General features: G+C 39.0%; 1 protein-coding gene across 3 annotated transcripts in view; it reads left to right on the plus strand.

Moving 5' to 3' along the window:
• The window catches only part of GRIA3 (glutamate receptor, ionotropic, AMPA 3), a 306,486-nt gene that overhangs the window by 262,442 nt on the left and 23,302 nt on the right, over positions 1-20,742 (plus strand). For 2 of the 3 annotated variants that reach the window (XM_012001497.1, XM_012001495.1), the window contains exons 13-14: positions 17,857-18,104; positions 18,666-18,780. In XM_012001497.1, coding sequence (XP_011856887.1) covers positions 17,857-18,104; positions 18,666-18,780 — 363 coding nt within the window. The remainder of the gene's footprint in view (positions 1-17,856; positions 18,105-18,665; positions 18,781-20,742) is intronic. The other variant, XM_012001496.1, reaches the window with a different exon arrangement.

Genomic DNA, 20,742 nt, shown 5'->3' on the forward strand with positions numbered 1-20,742 from the left:
GTTCTTTACGATTCAACATGGCTTCCTTCTGCAGTTTGACTATCTTTACTGAATAAAGGTGATAGCTGTATCAGAAATTCAAGTCAAATGAAATAATGGTATGATTTGTTTACTATGGAGGGTTTTCAGACTTTGGTTTTGTTTCTGTTCAACAGTGGTAATAAAAACACAGGTCTGGATATAAAACAATCTAGTTTTCTACTTGATTCTTTAAAAAGAAAAAAAAACTTTACTTCAGCTCATGAGTCTGTTTCTTATTTTTTGTTTTCTAATGGAGTTTGACCTGCAAATCTGCAATTTGGCAGCACTTATTTCTGTTTGGGACTTTTGGTATAGCTTGGCTCAAGTCCCTGGTTACTGTATGGCAGCAACCAAGCCAAATGGCTGTAACATTCAATCTGCCCAATTAAAAAGCGTTGGTCCCATGCCCCCTTTGGTGACTCAGATCAGGCAAATTTACTGTTGTGATCTTAATATAACTGTAACACAGTTTGAAAATGCAAGGCAAAGGCATTTGGAATCAGTACTTGACAAAGTTATTTGGAATTTTTAGAGAAAAGCATCTCTAGAGGTTCTACCACTTTCAATCTTCATTGTACTCAATTCTTCAACCCATCTCTCAGAGCTGCTACAGAGAACTATGTATTTAAAAAACTGGGGGAATTGTGAGTGTTGTCACCTGGCTGCTCACTCCTTTTGGAATTCTTCCCTTGGAAATAAGAGTCGGAGTAGGTCTAAACAAATTAATGTGGCAACTCAGAGCCAGAAAAAGATAATCAGGCTGGGTAGAAACTTAAGGAGTGCACTTTTGCTTTTTTCACAAATATTTTCTTGTATCTGCTCTTTTTGAAATAAAGTATGGTTCTTAAATAAGAACAGCAAGAATATTCTTCCATGGAATACCTAGACTCAGGAGTTCATTTATTTTCAATTTTACACAAATAGGATAAATTTAAAGGAAACAGTTTCTGCATGTGCCTAAGAAATTCTTGCCCATGCAAACAACACAGCTTACCTTTCTCTAGAGAGGTTTCCATAAGCACAAGCTAGGGAAGCTATTTCAGAGCTACATATTAGCTCTGAAAAGAGCAGAAGTTACTTCCTCAACCTACCCCCCTGTCTCTGAACCCGGATGATAGCCAGCCCTCTGAATGGTGCAGGCAGGATGTCCATTTGATGTAGTCATCACCTTCATAATTGGGGTAAACTAGAAAAATATTATAAAGTAGGGAAAGTGGTTGTTGGTGCTGTTTTCTGCCTTTTAGTTCCTCTCTGCTTTTCCTTAAGCTGTAGACCTATACTGTTTAATATGGTACCCACTAGCCACATGTAACTATTTAAATTGAAAATAACTAAAATTAAAAGTAAATTTAAAATTCAGTATTTCGGTAGCACTAGCCACATTTCAAGTGCTCAACAGACATGTGTGGCTAGAAGCTACCATACTGGAAAGCAGAGATATAGAACATTTTAGAAAGTTCTATGAGATGTTGCTTCCAACTATTAGTTCTTTTAGCTTCTTGAGCATAAGGAACATGTCTTCCACATCTCCATTCCTTATAGCAGGTACCACAGTTCCTGATACAACTATGGAATGGGGGAGAAACTAAGTGCTTACTATGTTGTCATGAGCTATGTCAAACTCATTATAAGCAATCTCTCATTTCATTACCTCAAGAACACTATAAGGTGGGTCCTATTACCATCCCCATTTTTCAGATGAGAAAACTGAGTCTCAGTGAGGTTAAATTATTTGCCCAAAGTGACACAGTTAATAAGTACCTAAACCAGGTCTTTATAACTTTAGGACCTATACTCTTAACAACTGCTGTATACACCAAAAGAAAACTTCACATAACTACAAATTTCAACTTGGGACAGACAGGCCCCTTCCAGAGCACTGGTGACTATGTGGCTTCTCTGCAGCACTCATGCCAGCCAAGGCAGAATAAAGACAATTTGAGATCAGGGCCTGAGCATGAAGATTGAGGGTTTAAATAAGTGTGCTGATTTGTGTTTGCATATGGGTATCAGATTAAGTGGCTGACTACTTCTCTAATGAAATAACAGCAAATTAGTAGTTTTATCTGCCATTTTGCATATGGAGACCATTGCCTTCACCCCAATGGTAAAGATTAGTGGAACCTAATCATTTCATGAAGTCAACCTCACTTGCTGCACTTATCAGAAGCTTCTGTAACTTGAGCTTCCATGGCGTGCAGTTTATGCCAGGACACGCAAGTGCCAGAAAATCAATTTTCCTGCAGCTTTCACAGTCAGTGTGTTTGCCAGATAAAACTGCAGCCAGCCACTTTTTTTTAAATCAGCATAGCACCTTTAGAAATAATACTTACCAGAACGCTCCTAACACAGTGAGGAAGAAAAGACTTAAATCTAAACCCAACTGTTCAAAATCGAGAGCCACAGGAGAAGGTGAAATATGAATACATTGAAATTGAACATTTTAGTGGCCCCATTTGGCACTATAAGGTATTCTCTGCCAAGCATCTGTTGAGTTAGCTTTAATTATAATCTGTGCCTCAGTAGGACTGACAACACTTAATATGATACCATACTTCCTGTCACCCACATGTGTCCAGGCCCTCACGTGCCCCTGACTTATCAGGGTGGCACTCCACACTGCCTGCCTGCCCCAAGACCTATCTTGATTCTCCTTCCTCTGGTATTCTTCTGGCACACATTCTCAAATAAACAAAACCACACAAAGGCAGTGGATGTGGGGTCATGTTACCTTCCCATTTCCCATGAGTGCATAATCTACTTTATTGAGGACTTACTACTTGCCAAAAACTGTTACGGGTGCTTTACATGAATTATCTCATTTAGTAGTCTATCTCCATTTCAGCAATAATTATTAGAGTCTTAGAGAAATTTAAGTAACTTGACCAAGTCAAACAGAGGGCATGATCTCAAATGGTAGCATTTAGGGCCTGTGACAAGCTAGTGAGTTATCATATTGGTGCCTTTTACCTCGGAGCATGTTGCACAGGCTTCAAAGCTGAACCAAGGAGGAAGATCAAGGCTATATAAAATCATGTCAAAACAACAGGTCGAAGAAGTAAACTTCACTCCATTCACTGACATTTTGGTCAATGTAGCTACTAACAATCTTTCCACTGGGAGGCAGTGCAGAGTAGTAGGAAAAAAAAAAACAGGTTTTGAAAGCCAGCACACCTGGATTTGAATACTGATTCTGTCCCCCTGCATCTGTGCAAACTTGGAATTATCACTTTACCTCTCTAAGCTCTGGAAGAGAGAGAAGAAGGAGAATATAGACTTTGGTATCAAATGAGCTGGGTTTAAATCTCAGCTACACATTTATTCATTCAGTTAATATTTATTAAGTACATGCTATATGACAGCCATTGTTGTAAGGGCTGAAAACCAAACAAAGTCCTTGTGATCATGGTAGTGGGTGAGACAAAATTAAACAAATTCTGTAAATAACATATATGTTTCCATTGGTGTTAAGTGCAATGAAGAAAAAAAGCAGGTGAGGAGACAAAATGTTGGTGTGGAGGTGCTATTTCATCTTAGCTGACTGTGGAAGGCTTTTCTAACATTTGATCAGACACATGAATGAAAGGAAGGAGCAGGCCATGAAAGTGTGAGGTGGAGTTGGGTGAAGAAAAGAGCATTCCAGATGGAATAGCGTTAGCAAAGGCCGTGACATGGGAATACACTTGGTAGGTTTGAGGAAGAAGGTCCATGTACTAGAGTGAAATAAGTGAGGGAAAGAGTGGTAAGAGATGAGAGCAGTGAAGAAGACAAACCGTGGTAAAAATTCTGGATTATATTCTGTGTGACAGAAAGTCACTTAAAGGACTTTGAGCAGAGGAATAACATGATCTAATCTATGTGCAAAAGGATCAATCAGACTGCTATGTCAGGGCAAAAGTTGAGAAGCAGGGAGACAGACTACTTAAGAAGTGATTGTAGGCCGGGTATGGTGGCTTATACCAATAATTCCAGCACTTTGGGAGGCCAAGGCATGAGGAACATTTGAGCCCAAGAGTTCAAGACTAGCCTCAGCAAAATAGTGAGATCTCCATCTCTACAAAGAAATTTTTAAAAAATTAATTGGATGAGGTGGCACACACTTGTAGTACCAGCTACTCGGGAGGTTGAGGTGGGAGGATCCCTGAGCCTAGGAGTTTGAGGCTGCAGTAAGCTAGGATCACACAAGTGCACACCAGCCTGGGCAACAGAGAGAGACCCTGTCTCTAAAAAAAAAAAAAAAATTAATTCAATTTTAAAAAGAAACAATTGCAATATTTCAGGTGAAAAATGATTAGCTTGAATTAGGAGGAGGGTAGGGAGAAGTGGTTACATTTTGAGTATAGATTGAGCTGACAAGGTGTGGAATGTGAAGCCAAAGAGAGGAGTCAAGGATGACTAAAAGGATTTTGACCTGAGCAACTGGACAAATTGGAAGGTGCTGCCATTTTCTCTGATGGAGGACACTAGAGGAGTAGCAAGCAGAGGTGGGGGAGAATCAAGAGATCCATTTTGGCCATGCTAAGTTGGAGATACCAATGAAATATCTAAGTGGAGATATCAGTTAGGTAGATGGATAAATGAATCTAAACTTTAGCAAGGTGAGAGCTAAAAATTTAACCAGCTGTATCACCTTGGAGAAGTAAAATAACTTCTATAAGTATTAGTTAACTTCTCAGTAAAATGGAGATAATATTGGTTTCACAAGGTTGTTTTAAAGATTAGCAATCATGTATATAATGCATGAAGCACCATTCCTGTTGCATGTGAGTGCTTAATAAATGGTAGCCCTCTCATTGTCAGTATTTATACACTAATCGGCAGCTAGTTGTTGCAGCTGTACGACAATTGTTGATTATTATAAACACACGTTGAATATTAGAATCACTTAGGAAGTGTTATTTACAATGTTGGCCCCACCTCAGGCCAATTAAACCAGAATCACAGAAGCAGGCATCAGTAGCTCCCCAGGTATATAGTATTTCCTACTGACAAGCTTTTGACAGAACTTCTCTTCAGATTAGTTCCAGCTCACCTTTTAGGAAACTAACACTTCCCCAAAAAAACACTAAATGGAAAATTTGGGCTCTTCTGGATAACCCTGAGCAAATTGTTTCTTCTTTTCTTCATTGTTTGTTCTCCCCTTAGTATGAAAATAATTCCCTGGGGACCTGGAATTAACAGCCATAGTGAAAACTGAAAACATTGCAATTTCAGGAGATATTTTTCTTCTTAATAGAAGAACATTTTCCCTCTCATTTCCTAGGACCCGTATTGTCAGGTTTGGCCTCCCTATTACAATTGATTGATTCAAGAATAACAATAGTATTGAACTTCTCTTTTAAATATCTTAGTAATAGAAAATAAAAATACAGTTAATCCAATTGGTCAATGGTAATTGGCTTTGGATTGCTGGAGATGCTGTTTCACTGAAAAATAGAACTCTAGAAGGCTGAGGGAAGTGACCTTGGAGTGTTCAATAGTGATAGCAGTCCTAGAAGCAATCCTTGATTGAGAGTCAGGGAATTTGAGGTTTTGCTCTAGTTAGTAGTGAAAGGGTGTGGCAGACACACTTTCTTTGTGACCCATTCTCTGTCTTGAAAATAGATTCTGCAATCTAAAGGTGAGGTTACATAGCAAAGTCAGGTTTTCAACACACATACACACACACACACACACACACACACACACACACACACTTCTCCTCCTTACCCAATTAATGTGTCCACCATTAGGCTATCATTCCTTTAGCTGTGGTTTGATCCTGTGAGGAGATCACACTTTTGTATATTGTTCATCATTTATACCTCAGTGTGAATGTTTCCAATTCTTTTCTGAGCACAGGATGGGGTGGGGAAGGCATCTTTTACCTGATAAGGCAAATGAAAAAGAGGTGGTACTTCCCAGGTGGCGGAGTGAAAAATGAGGAGTATCTGTGAAAATAAAAGTTAACTCACAGTCTTGGCTTATAGCAGCCATATAACTTCAATACATAACGTTATACTTCTTATGTATTTTCATTCTCAAAATAAGGAGAAAAAAATAATTTGTCAACTTCTGGTTTAAAAGGTGGGGTTTTCATGTGGACTAAAGGTAAGACACCTTAGTCTCCAATCCTACATTTCAGGGAGGGAATAATAGAAATGTCATGCCCCTTGAAATGATGCTGAAGTATAAGCATCATTTCAATCAGAAAGCAGAATTTCTGTGAAGTCATCTCAACCCTACCATATGGCTTAACATATCTAGGAATAGTGTACTGTTTGAGAGCAGACTCTGGAGCCTGAATAAATGAGTTCCCAGATCCATCGCATACCAGCTGTGTGGCATTAGGCAAACTACTTAACCCCTCTGTGCGTCAGTTTCTGCATGTTTAAATGGCGTAATATATAATAGTATAATCTATTTCATAGAGTTGTTGTGAGAATTACATGAGTTAACACATGTAAAACCCTTGAAATGGACCTGGAACAAAAAGTATGTATTCAATTAAACATTAGTTATGATGGGTTTTCCTCCTTAATGATGGCTTAGTCAAAGTCCATATAGCAGAGTTTCTCAACCTTGGTACCATTGACATTTGGGGCCAGATAATTACTGGTGGTGGAGGCTGTCCTGTGCATTGTAAGACGTTTAACAGCACCGTTGGCTTCTACCCACTAGATACCAGTAGCACTCCTCTCCCCAAGTTGTGACAATGAAAAGTTGTTGCCAAATGTCTCCTGAGAGGCAAAGTTGTTGCTTACCCAGAGACACAGGGGTAGAGGGTACTGTTTCCCTTCCTCCTTTCTCCCAGGATAGAGCAATGATACCTTAGAAACATTTTCTGAAAGAATGTGTTGACTGTAGCTTTCAAAGTCACATGGCCACTGGCACTATTTTCAACCCATTGGAATATGCTTAGTCTGACTCAGCAAGAGAAGCAGAAGATTAATCAGAATAGTAATCTGACCTTGCATGCCAAAGAGGGACACTAGAAAGGTCTCAGGAAACTTAGCTGATTGTCACCTGCACCTTTGGAAAGGGGACATCAGAAATAGCCGTCCTTGAAGTGGAAGGAAACCTGTCCCTGGACTTGTGAACACAGTTTGAAACTGTTAAGCAAAGTCATTTGGAAAGGCACTTGACATTTGAGGGCAAAACTCAATGTCTAGGCAAAAGGTGACCTCCAACTCCAATGAAGTTATCTAAAAGCCCAGCCCTCAAAATAACTCAGTCAGGCTCATAACACACAAGTAGAAAAACTAAGAATAGAAACCAGAATTTCTTTCCCTTCCTTTCCCCTGTGTTCACCAATACACAGTCTCATGACAGCTGCTGATTGTCTGAAGCAAAAGGACACGGACAAGCAGTACTTGTCTGAATGTTAAAAAATGTGCAAACCTAAGTGAAGGAAAGAAAGTGAAATTGGGGTTTTGGCCATGCTTAGAAATGATATCATTTGTTGTGTGCCTTGCTCCAAATCAAAGTGGAAACCATTTCCTTTACTTTAGGGGGAAAATTGTAAAAATCCTTTTTCCAAATGCACTTTATTAGAGCTATTGACTTCTTCAAAACATATGTGGAAGAAAAAAATGTGTCCAATGCATTTGACAACCCAGATGTGTTTTTCTTCTTTTGCCTCAAATTGCTCTGATCACTTTACATGGTGAAGTGTGGACACTAAGGGCCTATAGCAGGGTTACAGTGAGTGACAAGAATGTTCACTTATTCCAGTGTCTTAGTGAGAGGGGATTTGGAGTTAATTTACAATTTACCCTAACTTCAAAGAAAGCTTGGACAAGAAGCAAAAAATGTTTTTAGAGGTGAGTTGCCCTCTTTCATCAAAAAGGATATTGTCAGTGCTACAGCAAGTAAAAGAGGCTGGGGTTATTACGGGGTAAGATCTATCTGAAACCTTTCCAGTTGACTTAGATAGTGTCCCAGCCTCATTCCTTATAAGCTGTGTGACCTAGGATAAGTAGTTGAGTCAATAACAAGTCTTTGAATTTCTATATTGGAGACTCTTCAAGGTGGAATTCTGGTTGGACCTTATTTGGAAACTGCTTACTTAGCAAGCACACAGCTTTTTTCAGGCTTGACTTATACCCAGGGGGTAGATTCATGGAAATGAGTGAGTAGGCTAAAGCCCAGTATGACACCTCTTGGCATTGCCACTGCACTTACCCTCCCTTACCCTCAATTCCATCTTTTATAAAATGGGAATTCATTCTTTCATTCAACATATATTTATAGGGCACTACTGGGCACACACACTGTTCTCAGTGCTGGGGAGTAAGCAGTGAACAAACAATAGCTACTGCACCCACCTTACAGGACTGCTGTGGGGTTTAAATGAGACTGTGTGTGTTAAATCACCCTGGCACCCAGAAAGCTTTATGCAAATATAAAGTTTAAAGATATTTGGCTATCTCCTGCTTCTAGTAATGACAAATCTAAGGCCTCTCTAAATAAGGGAGTACTTGAAAAGTTGTATGGTAGGTATTTCTCACCATAAAGATCTTCTCTTTGTGAGTCTAAACCAAGTGCTTGAGATTTCCACAGTTGGAGTCTTAACTTAAAGAACTCAATTTCTGTAGACCTGAGACTTGTGACTACATTAAAAAAACTTGAGAATGGGACCACCCCAGCCACACCTTACCCCTCCCTTATAGTCCTACCCCACCCATTCTATTAGGACATGCAAGCACATTGTCCTCTTCCTATCCCATCAAACATTAGAAGAGGCAAAGAAGAAAGGAGGAAAAGAAGGGGAGGTCAGGAGCTCTCCAGAGCTGTGGCATCACTGGCCTTCTTTCCTTCTAGCACCTTGTCTTGTAAGGATCACCTGTCCATATCCTAGCACTTGGTCAATTCTGTGAGGCAACATTCGCTCCTGAATGTTAGAGAAGGCACACAAGGCACACAGGGGTCCTGCTGTAAGTGTTCCGTTCAGGCAGATAGAGGCCCAAAGCCACCCTTTTGAATTTTTACCACCTAGACACCTGAGCCTTTATTAAAAGCAGAAATTACAGAGGACGCTAAATAATTCAGAAGAAAAAGCAGATTGTAGTTTATAATTATATTATCTTAAAGGTACAATCTAAAGAAAAAAATGGACCAAATTGTCAAGCAAGAAGTAGTCCACAATAAACTTAGAGAAAGCAAAATGAGTGAGGAAAAGTCATTTTTGTTTGAAACTCTTGCATATTTCCCTTTCTTAGTGTCTCATACACAAGGCAGCCTTCTCCAGCCCCTGAAAGCCCCCTTTTATTTATTTTTTTTGAAACATCATAGATTTTTTTATTTATTTATTTATTTATTTATTATTATACTTTAAGTTCTAGGGTACATGTGCATAACGTGCAGGTTTGTTACATATGTATACTTGTGCCATGTTGCTGTGCTGCACCCTCTCTAACATCACAATTAAAAGAACTAGAGAAGCAAGAGCAAACGCATTCAAAAGCTAGCAGAAGGCAAGAAATAACTAAGATCAGAGCAGAACTGAAGGAGATAGAGACACAAAAAACCCTCCAAAAAATCAATGAATCCAGGAGTTGGTTTTTTGAAAAGATCAACAAAATTGACAGACCGCTAGCAAGACTAATAAAGAAGAAAAGAGAGAAGAATCAAATAGACGCAATAAAAAATGACAAAGGGGATATCACCACCGACCCCACAGAAATACAAACTACCATCAGAGAATACTATAAACACCTCTACGCAAATAAACTAGAAAATCTAGAAGAAATGGATAATTTCCTGGACACTTACACTCTTCCAAGACTAAACCAGGAAGAAGTTGAATCCCTGAATAGACCAATAGCAGGCTCTGAAATTGAGGCAATAATTAATAGCCTACCAACGAAAAAAAGTCCAGGACCAGATGGATTCACAGCGGAGTTCTACCAGAGGTACAAGGAGGAGCTGGTACCATTCCTTCTGAAACTATTCCAATCAATAGAAAAAGAGGGAATCCTCCCTAACTCATTTTATGAGGCCAACATCATCCTGATACCAAAGCCTGGCAGAGACACAACCAAAAAAGAGAATTTTAGACCAATATCCCTGATGAACATCGATGCAAAAATCCTCAATAAAATACTGGCAAACCGGATTCAGCAGCACATCAAAAAGCTTATCCACCATGATCAAGTGGGCTTCATCCCTGGGAAAGGCCCCTTTTATAATGCCAAGAAGCCCACTCTCCTTTTGGGCATACGAACCCCCTATTCAAATCAAAATGACCCCTTGCTCAGGGGTAACAGAAGCCGTTATTCTATTTGTGAACACCTCTATGCGGACCATGACTGTTGATACCAATAAAGGGGTACAGGTTGTATCTCTGAGGGAGGCAGACAGTGAAACAGGGAGAAAGTGGTAGACGATGGGCACCCCAAAGTCAAATCTAGCCCCTTTGACATGTATGTACAAGGCTAGTCCTGTACATACAGTGATGGAAATGGACAAAATAGGCATGGTGGCAACAGTGTTCAAAAAAATAATTACATGCATAAAGCTGGCCCATTTTCCTTTGAGGAACACTGGAATACAGAGTGCCTAAAACTATCTTCCCCGGCCTCTCCTTCATTACATGTTGGGGAATAAAGATGTTACAAACACCAATACTGTCTTTACAAATTATGTAATACTTTGTCTGCATTCTGACAGTAAATTAATAGCATAAATGAATAGCATATTATGCTTCTGTTGATAATCATGCTTCCAATTTATTAGTCCATTTTGTTAATTCAGTTAATTCTGGACTATCAACATATGGGAAAGTGGATGTTGAATCCTGTCAAATTGAAGAATTGTGCTCATGTCGAGACCACGAAAAGAGATGGTTCCATTGTCCTTTATGTTAATGTCACTATATCCAGCATATTGTGCTCAATTTGGGGGGCCACATTTTAGGAGGGACTAAGAAATGAAAAGGTATCTAGAAGATCGTGACCAGAAAAGGGGAGTTGACTGGAATTTGTGTCACAAAAGTAACAAATGAAGGCCCTTAAAATGTTTAGCCTGCAAAAAAGGCAATTAACAGGTGACACTGTGGCAGTAGATTCCACGCTGTACATTGTGTCAGGAAGAGAGCATATTGATTCTGTATTGCTACAAAGGGAAAAATTAGAACCGGTAGGTGACACTTCAATTTTAATATTCACTCATTCCACGGACACGTAGTGAGAGTTTACTGTGTGCCAGGCATCATGCTAGACACCTGTGGTGCAGTGACAAAAAAAGACATGACCCTACTCTCAAAGAGCTCAGATTTGGCTAGGGATAACCATTGCAAAGCAAAATAATCGGTACTCCCTACAATGGAGAAATGGAAACAGAGATGAGAGACTGCCCAATTCATGCAAGAGGCAGAAGTAGGATTGGAGAGGAGAGGCTTTCATTAAGAATATCAGCCAAACCAAAGGAACTTTCTATCAACTTGAATTGTCCCACCATGGAATAAGCTACTTCCTAAGCCTCCTCTGAGCTAGGGAGTGCCTCTTCGCCAGAAGCATTTAAGCAAGAAGCTATCACTTCATCGGGTGAGAGTCTGAACCAAATGGTTTTTAAGGTGCCTTCTAGGTCTAAAATTTTGTTATTCTACTGACTACAAGTGGATATACTATTGACCAAGTGGATATCCTATTTTATCTCATAGGAAAGCAGAAAATTTTATTCATCAAGTTTCCCCAGTAGCAGTGTTCTGGTTAATGAGGATTTTAATGTATAAGCCTCAACTTAACTACAAAACATAAATATAAAAGGAAAAGTTGCCATCCTGCCCATTCTCCCCCACCAACACAATTTTAATATACAATTTCAAATGATAGTAATTTTTGTTGATGGCATGCCATGGTCGTCCACCAGACATATGTCTAGAGATTCAAAATATACAAATAATACTTAAGCATGTGATTTCTCCCATAAAATGAAGTAATGATTCTGTAAATATGGAACTGAAGTAATTTATAATACCATTAAAATAAATTCTGTCAGTAAAACAAATTATACTTTCTTTATTATAAACATATGTAATGTTTTTCCCACTTCCTGTGCTTCAGGGATTGTTCTAAGTATGTATTAACCCATTTAATTTTTCCCAAAAAACCTTTGAAGTATACACTTAAAAAATCATCCCATTTTATGGATGAGGAAATTGAGATACATAGACACTAGATAATTTATGTACTTAGAAAGTGGGATTCAAACCCAAGCAGTCTGACTACATGCTCTTAAGCACTGCACTATATAGTTACTTTGAACTTACATAAAGAATAGTTTTATCACTAGAGAGCTACTATATGCACAATGACTAGGAGTGAACAACACCATTGCAAAGAGACACAAGGTCTAAGTGGTAGGCTTCTGTGTACTGGACTCACAGGGCCCAAGATTCAAATTTTCACATCAACAAAAAGACAAATTTCTTCATATATTTGACCTTCATGATGTATTACAAATTGTTAGAGCAAAACTGTTGAATCCATTAATGCTAAGGCTCTACCATATCTGCCATTTTGGATTAATCTGTTCCTCCTCCATTTATGTATTTCTTCTTTGGATTTCGGTTGCTAATTATCTAGCAGTGCTTGAGAATTTCTCGTGGCCTTTCTTTATAAGCCTTGTTTGTTCCTTTTTAGGTACAAAATGGTGCTCTGTGGGATGAAAGAAATGAATCATGGTGGGTTGGAGAAAAATGAACTTGTTATTACACATCCTGCCCATAAATTGTTTATTTTCTCCCAGATGATAGAGCTAAGATTCAGTCCCTTTTATTACCTTCTTTATTTCAGCCAAAGGCAGAATGCAAAAAAAAAAAAAGGAAAGAAAGAAAAAAGAGGAAATGCTAGTTTTTTTTCTTCGTTATGGTCTGAATGTTATACTGACACTTAAATACCAGTTGGAAAGATAAACATTTCAGCTTAATTTCTCTTACTTACGAGTCCTTTCTTTTCCCCCTTCTAATCTCTTTGAGAATTCAGTCATCAAAAAGAGTCCAATTATTTCTGCCACTAACTGACTTGTCATTTAATGCATTCATTAATATCTGCCACATGTACACCACGTGCATTTAAAGGGCCTGCTTCAAGCACTGCTATTTATTCTCCTAGAAATGCATCATTACCTAAAGGAATAAACCTTTTAACCTGTATCAGCAATCAAAGAGCTCAAGTAAATGATGAAGTAAATGAGTCCAAATTATAGTGCACTTGGATCAGAAATCATGGACCCCTTTGCCCTTGGCTTATAAATTTATCTTTGGAAGCAATGGCCTGTTTGCAAATAGTGCAAAAGACAAATATGTCTGAAGTCTCCCCTTTCTGGACCCCCACTTTGTATTCAGGTCTGGTTGGGCCAAGATGAAGAACACAAAACAGCTCTTTATAAATGCACAAAAATGCATACCCACTACGGAGTTTTCTATAATGCCAAAAAAATAACTGGAAATTATCTAAGAGCCCTTCAAAAGGTGTTGGGTAAATAAAACATAGTGTGTTCATAGATTGAAGAGCTATGCAGTCATTATAAAGGAAATATGCTTATTCTAGTAAAAGTATAAAAAGGTGCAAGGGAATAGTAAAGGCTAAATTCAGTATAGTGGTTACTTTTGGTGAGTAGAGAGGAATATGTATTTAGGGAGGGGTAGATCAGCAGACTTTAACTAATTTCATAATGTTTAATTTGTTAAGCTTTATGGCAGGTACACAGATGTTTTTACATTATTTTTATATATTTCTGTGTATCAAATTATTTACTATTTTTTAATTCCTTGGGTAACCGACTAGGAAATGTCTACTGAAATAAAGTCCTTGACAATGTATTTCATTACAATGTTTAAAAATTGTTTTATGTGTCAAAAGAGGATAATGTAATAGGGAATGAGCATACATGACTATGGGTGAGATTTTAATCTTAGAAGGCCTTGATTGTTAGGGATTATTTGGGGGCAAGTTATTGATGTGAGCATCAAAGGCAGACTAAGTAACATTTAAAAAGAGGATTGAAAAGCATATATCCAAATTGGTTTAGCAAGGTACTCAGTGATTTTTAGAAAAATTTCAGCTCTAGAATTCTACAGTGCTATAAAGATAGTGCTGGTAGCCATTTTTACCTGAACTTCTGATATCTTTGACCAGCAATCTGGTTGTCACCACGGTCAAGCCTAAGCTTCAGTTATTAAGAAAACATATCTTTAGTCTGTCATGTATAGATTTGCTGGCTGCCAAGAGGGCTAGAAAAATTAATAAGGCATGAACTTTGTCCTCGAGAAACACTCAAGTAACAGGGGAAGAGAGACACATAGTCAACTCACCCTACTGCAATTAAGCTCTATAGCAAAGGTATGAGCAAATGGCTTTGGGAGGACATCCAAAGAAGCACTTCTGTGGGGGCAGGAAAGGGTTAGGAAAGACTTCACAGAAGACCTGACATCTGCTCTGGATCTTGTAGCTGAATAAGGTAATTTAAGCAGAAACAAAAGCATAACCAAAGGCATAAGAAATGGAAGTGGCTTATTTCAGTGACTAGTGAGTAGCCCAGCATGACCTAATCACAGGAGAGTATAGCCAAGATCATAAGCACTCTTGAATATCATACATAAGAGTTTGGATTTTTTTTTTTCCCTGTAGGCATTAGGGAACTATCCGAAGATTTTAAAGAATGAAGTAACTTGTTTAAGTTTGCATTTTGGAAGAATCACTGGAGGATAAATTGAAGAGAGAGATGAAGCAGGGAGGTCAGTTAGGAAGCAAGTTAGTCTAGACAAAACAATGATGGAGCCTGACCAAGGGAGGGCAATGGTAATGAGAATGAAAAGAAGATGAGAGGACAGATTCTAAAGGCATTACCATATTAGAAAAAAATATGGCAGAATGAGGAAGTGAGGGAAAAGTAAAACCAAACCCTTTAGCTTGGAGGTTAGGTGGTTTACTGATAGAATGTAGAAGGAAACCCAGGCTTTACAAGGTATATAATATAGATTTGGTTGGGAAAAGTTTAATCTGAAAATGTCTACAGGACCTTCAGGTGGAGATGTCCATCATCACGGCTTGTTTGCTCTCTTTGCAAAACACATCGGGAATCCAGCCTCCTCTTTCCACCTCCATTGCTCCCACCCTAGTCCAAGCCACAATCATCTCTCCTCCGGACTATTAGAATAGCCTCCTAACTAATTTCCCTTTCTTCCACTCTGACCCAACTTATAGTCTATTCTCCATATGGCAAAGAGAGTAATCCTTTAAAACTTTAAGTAAGATCTTATCACACTCCTCCTCAAAATCTTCCAATAGTCTCCTATAACAGGTAAAATAAATCCAAACCTTTTACCATGACCTACAGGGCCCTACAGGATCTGGCCTCTGATTATCCACCTAAGCTCATTTCCTACTGCTCTCCCTTTTTCTCATTTAATTTCAGCCACAGTGACTTCCTTTGCTATAATTCGTGCAAACCAAATGTGTTCCCATCTCAGTGAAGAGTTTCACTGACTCTGTGAGGGCTTCCATGAGTGTCTGATTGCCATAAACACAATGCTTAATGTCCATGGTGATCCAGCTGGGCGAGGTGGCTCACACCGGTAATCCCATCACTTTGCCAGGTGAAGGTGGGAGGATTGCTTGAGGCCAGCAATTTGAGTCCATGGTGATAGTTCTGGAAGTTCCAGCCCCACTGGAATTATTTGGGCAGGCCCAAGCAGGCCCCAAAACAGATGCAACAAAGCCAGCCGAAGTCTAGAGAAGGGCAACTAAATAAATAATCAAGAAAGTTGGGGTGGGGGCCAGGAAACCCCACAAAAAGACATTTGAAAACATGGTATATGTTTATGGTTTCTGCCATGCTATCTCGACCTCTGGTCAAGTATCACCTTAGAATTTTTTTCTACGATTTTCATTCCTAAGGACCTGCCTCCCAAGTCAATTGGATGTTTTTGAGTCATTGAGTCTACAGTTCTTTCATAGTCTCCAGAATGACTAACATAGGGCTAGAGGCACAGTAAGCATTTAATACATGTTCTAGGGACCACTTGAATTGATATGAAATTTAATGGGATTATATGCAAAATTCAAAGAGGTAAAGATGAAGGAGACTTGACTTGGCGGAAAGAGCTGTTTTGGTTTGGCCTCAACCTGAGTTGAGGGAAAGACTATTCACTCTATTATATTCTTCCAGTGCTTCTCAATAAAAAAAATATTTGTTGAAAGGATAGAGGAATGGCTAAATATATTAATGCAAACTCAAGCAGCATTGGTAGAAAATAATGCTCCAGGCCATGTGCTCACGCCTGAAATCCCAACACTTTGGGAGGCTGAGGAGGGAGATTCACTTGAGCCCAGGAGTTTGAGACCAGCCTGGGCAACATAGTGAGACCTCGTCTCTACAAAAAAATAAACAAAATTAGCTGGGTTTAGTGGTGCACACTTGTAGTCCCAGGTATTCAGGAGGCTGATGCAGGAGGATCACTTGAGCCTGGGAGGTCAAGGCTGCAGTGAACTAAGGTCACAGCACTGCACTCCAGTCTGGGTGACAGAGAGAGAGAGAGAGAGAAAGAGAGAAAGGAAAAGAAAGAGAGAAAAAAAGAGAAAGAAGAAAGAAAAAAGAAAGAAAGAGAGAGAAAGAAAGAAAGAAAGAAAGAAAGAAAGAAAGAAAGAAAGAAAGAAAGAAAGAAAGAAAGAAAGAAAGAAAGGAAGGAAGGAAGGAAGAGAGAAAAAAAGAGAAAGAAGAAAGAAAAAAGAAAGAAAGAGAGAGAAAGAAAGAAAGAAAGAAGGAAAGAAAGAAAGAAAGAAGGAAGGAAGGAAGGAAGGAAGGAAGGAAGGAAGGAAGGAAGGAAGGAAGGAAGGAGAGAGAAAGAAAGAAAAAAGAAAAGAATGCTCTAAAACAAGAAGCAAAAATTTTGGGTTTTTTTTTCATTCTGTTCTGGTCATTTATTTGGGGTACCAAGTCTATTTCTAAACACTCCAATTAGAGACAGACATTACCAACTACAATGTGCCTATGAGTGGAAAACCAAAGTTGTGAGAGTTCTGGAAACAGTATCAGAGTTTCACCTGATGAAGAGATGAGAAGGGGACATAATAAAGGCCTTTCAATAATTAAAGAACCGTTGTACATAAAAAAAGAACCATTGTAAAAAGGGACAGAATTATTTTACATAGCTCTAGGGGATAGTACCAGGGGATTAAAATACTACCTATTGAATACAATATTAACAAACTAGGTGGCAGGATCCATACTCCATACCTTAGCATCACAAAATATTCCTATGTAACACATCTGCAAATGTACCCCCTGTGTCTAAAATAAAAGTTGAAATTGTAAAAAGGAATGGGAGCTATAGAAAAACAAAGATCATCTTAGAATAAGGAAGTACTTTCTTACAATAATTGATGTTCCATGCTGGAGTGGGCTGACTAAAATGGCTGTACACTACCTTACAATGGTCTTTGATTAGGCATATCCTGCTATGATTAGATAAACATAGCAGGATATTGTAGAGGAGATTTTTTCATTGAGAGGAAGATTGAACTAAGAAAGTGTTTTTCAAATAAGATTGCAACCAATTAGTGGAGTCATGGAATCCATTTAGTGGGTCCTGAGCAACACTGTTTAAAATGAATTAGAATAGAATAGAAAATATCAGAGAGCATCACACATAGCAAAGGTGAGTGTCGTTTTGAGAACTTGTTTTGGAAACAATGTTTACATATGTATGAATGTGTCTACTAGGTTGCAGTGTAACGTGTTTTTTATTACTGTGGATTGCAATTTAAAAAAAAAAAAAAAAAAACTACTGCACTAACCCTCCTCCAGATTGAATATCTGGCAGCTCTAAGAATTCTTATCTCTTTGGTGCAGAGATCCAAAATTGCTGTGTATGAGAAAATGTGGTCTTACATGAAATCAGCGGAGCCATCTGTGTTTACCAAAACAACAGCAGACGGAGTGGCCCGAGTGCGAAAGTCCAAGGGAAAGTTCGCCTTCCTGCTGGAGTCAACCATGAATGAGTACATTGAGCAGAGAAAACCATGTGATACGATGAAAGTTGGTGGAAATCTGGATTCCAAAGGCTATGGTGTGGCAACCCCTAAAGGCTCAGCATTAAGGTGGGTGGAATAATATAACAATATCCGTGTTGTTATAGTATTCCACCTACCCTGATGCATTTTGTTGTCATTTTCTTTCTTGTGGATTTTGAGGTAACTTTTAAAAGTTTAAAATCTACAATATTCCATGGAGTTAAATAAGACGGTAAATTATGGTTTCATCTATTTAATGCATCCATTTTTTTTAATGTTCTCTCTCTGTGTTGTCCTCTCTGACTGTTTGTTGCTGTTTTAATTTTACAGTTCAACGGCTTTTTCAATTTAAATGGTAAAAGCCAAGTTATGGTGCCATATGTGACGAATGTTAATTGCATGGATGTGGTGTTCTTGTTACTTTTTTTCTCAAAGACAATTTCCCCATCCCGCACACTTCAGTTTTGAGCAAATGTTATCCTCCATGCCACCTTCCAATATTTAACCCTGTATTTGCTGTACAGACATTTTTATAGCTCCACGTTCTGTGAAATTTAGCCAATTTGTCCTCTTGTGCTCCTTTTTATACGTTAACGATTTCCTAAGCATTTGTGCATTTTCTTACAAGTTATGTTTTATCGTTTCAAGAAATGCTGTTAACCTGGCAGTATTAAAACTGAATGAGCAAGGCCTCTTGGACAAATTGAAAAACAAATGGTGGTACGACAAAGGAGAGTGCGGCAGCGGGGGCGGTGACTCCAAGGTCAGCCTCAATGTCACCACAACCGGGTACCCTTAGTGACGAGTAATCGGCAAGACTGTTATCTTATTATTGAGGAGAGAGCACAAGACTCACACATAAAGAGGAATGACCAGGTTATTCCCCTGCCTGGCAGCTTTGGGAACCAAAAAGGCTTTAGGGCACTGCCCGCATTTTTGATCTAACTTGGGTCCCTTCTTAAACTCCCAGACAGAGGCTCCAACCACACCCTTTCCCTTCCTTCACCCATAAGGCACCAGATTGGTTGCCTTATGAAAGCCATGATGTGGGTTTCAATGCCCTAGGCTTTCAAGAGTCCAAGGCTTTCCTGTGAGACTGTCCCCGCCTGCCTCATTTGAGTGGTATGAAAAATCAGATCCATCTACTAAAAAGTCAGGGCGAAGCCTTTTTTTTTTCTAGGTTGTGATGGTTGCTCACAGAGGTTGGTTGGTTGAGTAAGGGTGGCTTCTTCAATTATGTGTCTGAGTGATGAGATATTGTTCTCTATATGTGATAGCCCATTTAAGCAGACCCCACTTAACTTGAAAGCCAAATAACAAGCTCGGTTTCAAGTTAAATGGGGTCTTTCTTCAATAGGCCACCCCATATAGAGACTTTGCAGAGACATTTTGTGTATTTAAGCAAGTGCGTCGCCTAACTGTGATATTATATGTATGTATGAATCCCTGATTTAGCTTCTCCTTAGCCATGTTCTTGGTTCAGGTAGGTCTAATTGTTATCCAGGCTGCCATCATGAGAAAACCCATCTTACTTGGCATTCCTTTGACTTCTAATGCTCTTTGGAGCTAGAATGAATGAATAGCCATCATCCAAGCAACAAGAAATAGGGGCAAGCTCAGAAGCCACGATACCAAGTCATGGAATGACACTTTGGGTAAGTACAGGAGAGGACCTGAAAACAGAATCCTCCATGGCCCAAGGGGCATGAGAATTATATTGAAGCATGTAAACTCACCTCTTGTACGACCAAGATCCCATGGGCATCTTAAGGTGAAGAACAGTGTTTCCCAACCACAGACCAACAGACAGGCAAGCCAAAACTTTTCTTCTTCAGAGACAATGGTTGCACTTCTGCTCCTCTCTTTCCCTCTCTATCCCTCAGGATCCTGATGGAAAAGTTAGTTTGCCAGTCTGCAAATATAATATGGGTTTGGAAACACTGATCCAGAACACTTTCAAAGAAATAAATTTTAAAAGAACTTTCTTCAGCAAATAATCTTACCAGGCATTGGCATGGCCTTTTATTGTAAAACCTTGATTAACCAGAACTCACCTAACCAGTACCCCAACTAACTGAATTGCCCCCTCAGTACTTCACATTGATGAGAAAGCAGCAATAGTATTCCAAAAAGAAGACTGCAAGGAATTGATTTTTTAAAAAATCACTTACCAAGAGATGACCTATGGTTGGGTCACATTCGGCTCTTTCTCCTCTATCTTCTCTCCATCTGGATTGACCCTCAAACGTTAGAGGCTGCTTCCCTGAGGCGAGAAAGTAGATAGAAGCATTTTAAGAAAAACTGTTATTAGCCAACAATGAACAAAATGAGTGTTCTTATTGAAAATTCCATTCATCCCTTATGGATTCCAATTAATCAAGGTTTTACTATGTGTCAAAAAGCAGTAACTTTCTTTCCCACCAATGTGAACTGATGACACTGACAATTTAGCCAAGCTTTTGGCTCATTTGATATTTACAATGGCCAACTTGATGGTCAAAGTATTTAGCACCTGTCTTCCCAGTCTTTTTCTCATGTTATTAGCACGGAGAACCTAATTGTATCATTGAAGTGAGTTGCAGAATGAAAATTGAGCTGGATTGGATGCATTGCTCTCACGAATTCATCATTCATACTCATCATGGTTAAAAAGGAGCCATGGACTGTAACAAGATGACTCTAAAACATCCACATGATGCCAAGTGCTCAGAAGTTTTCAGATAAC

This window comes from Mandrillus leucophaeus, unplaced genomic scaffold (assembly GCF_000951045.1).
Source record: "Mandrillus leucophaeus isolate KB7577 unplaced genomic scaffold, Mleu.le_1.0 Scaffold661, whole genome shotgun sequence".
Classification (NCBI taxonomy): Eukaryota; Metazoa; Chordata; class Mammalia; order Primates; family Cercopithecidae; genus Mandrillus; species Mandrillus leucophaeus.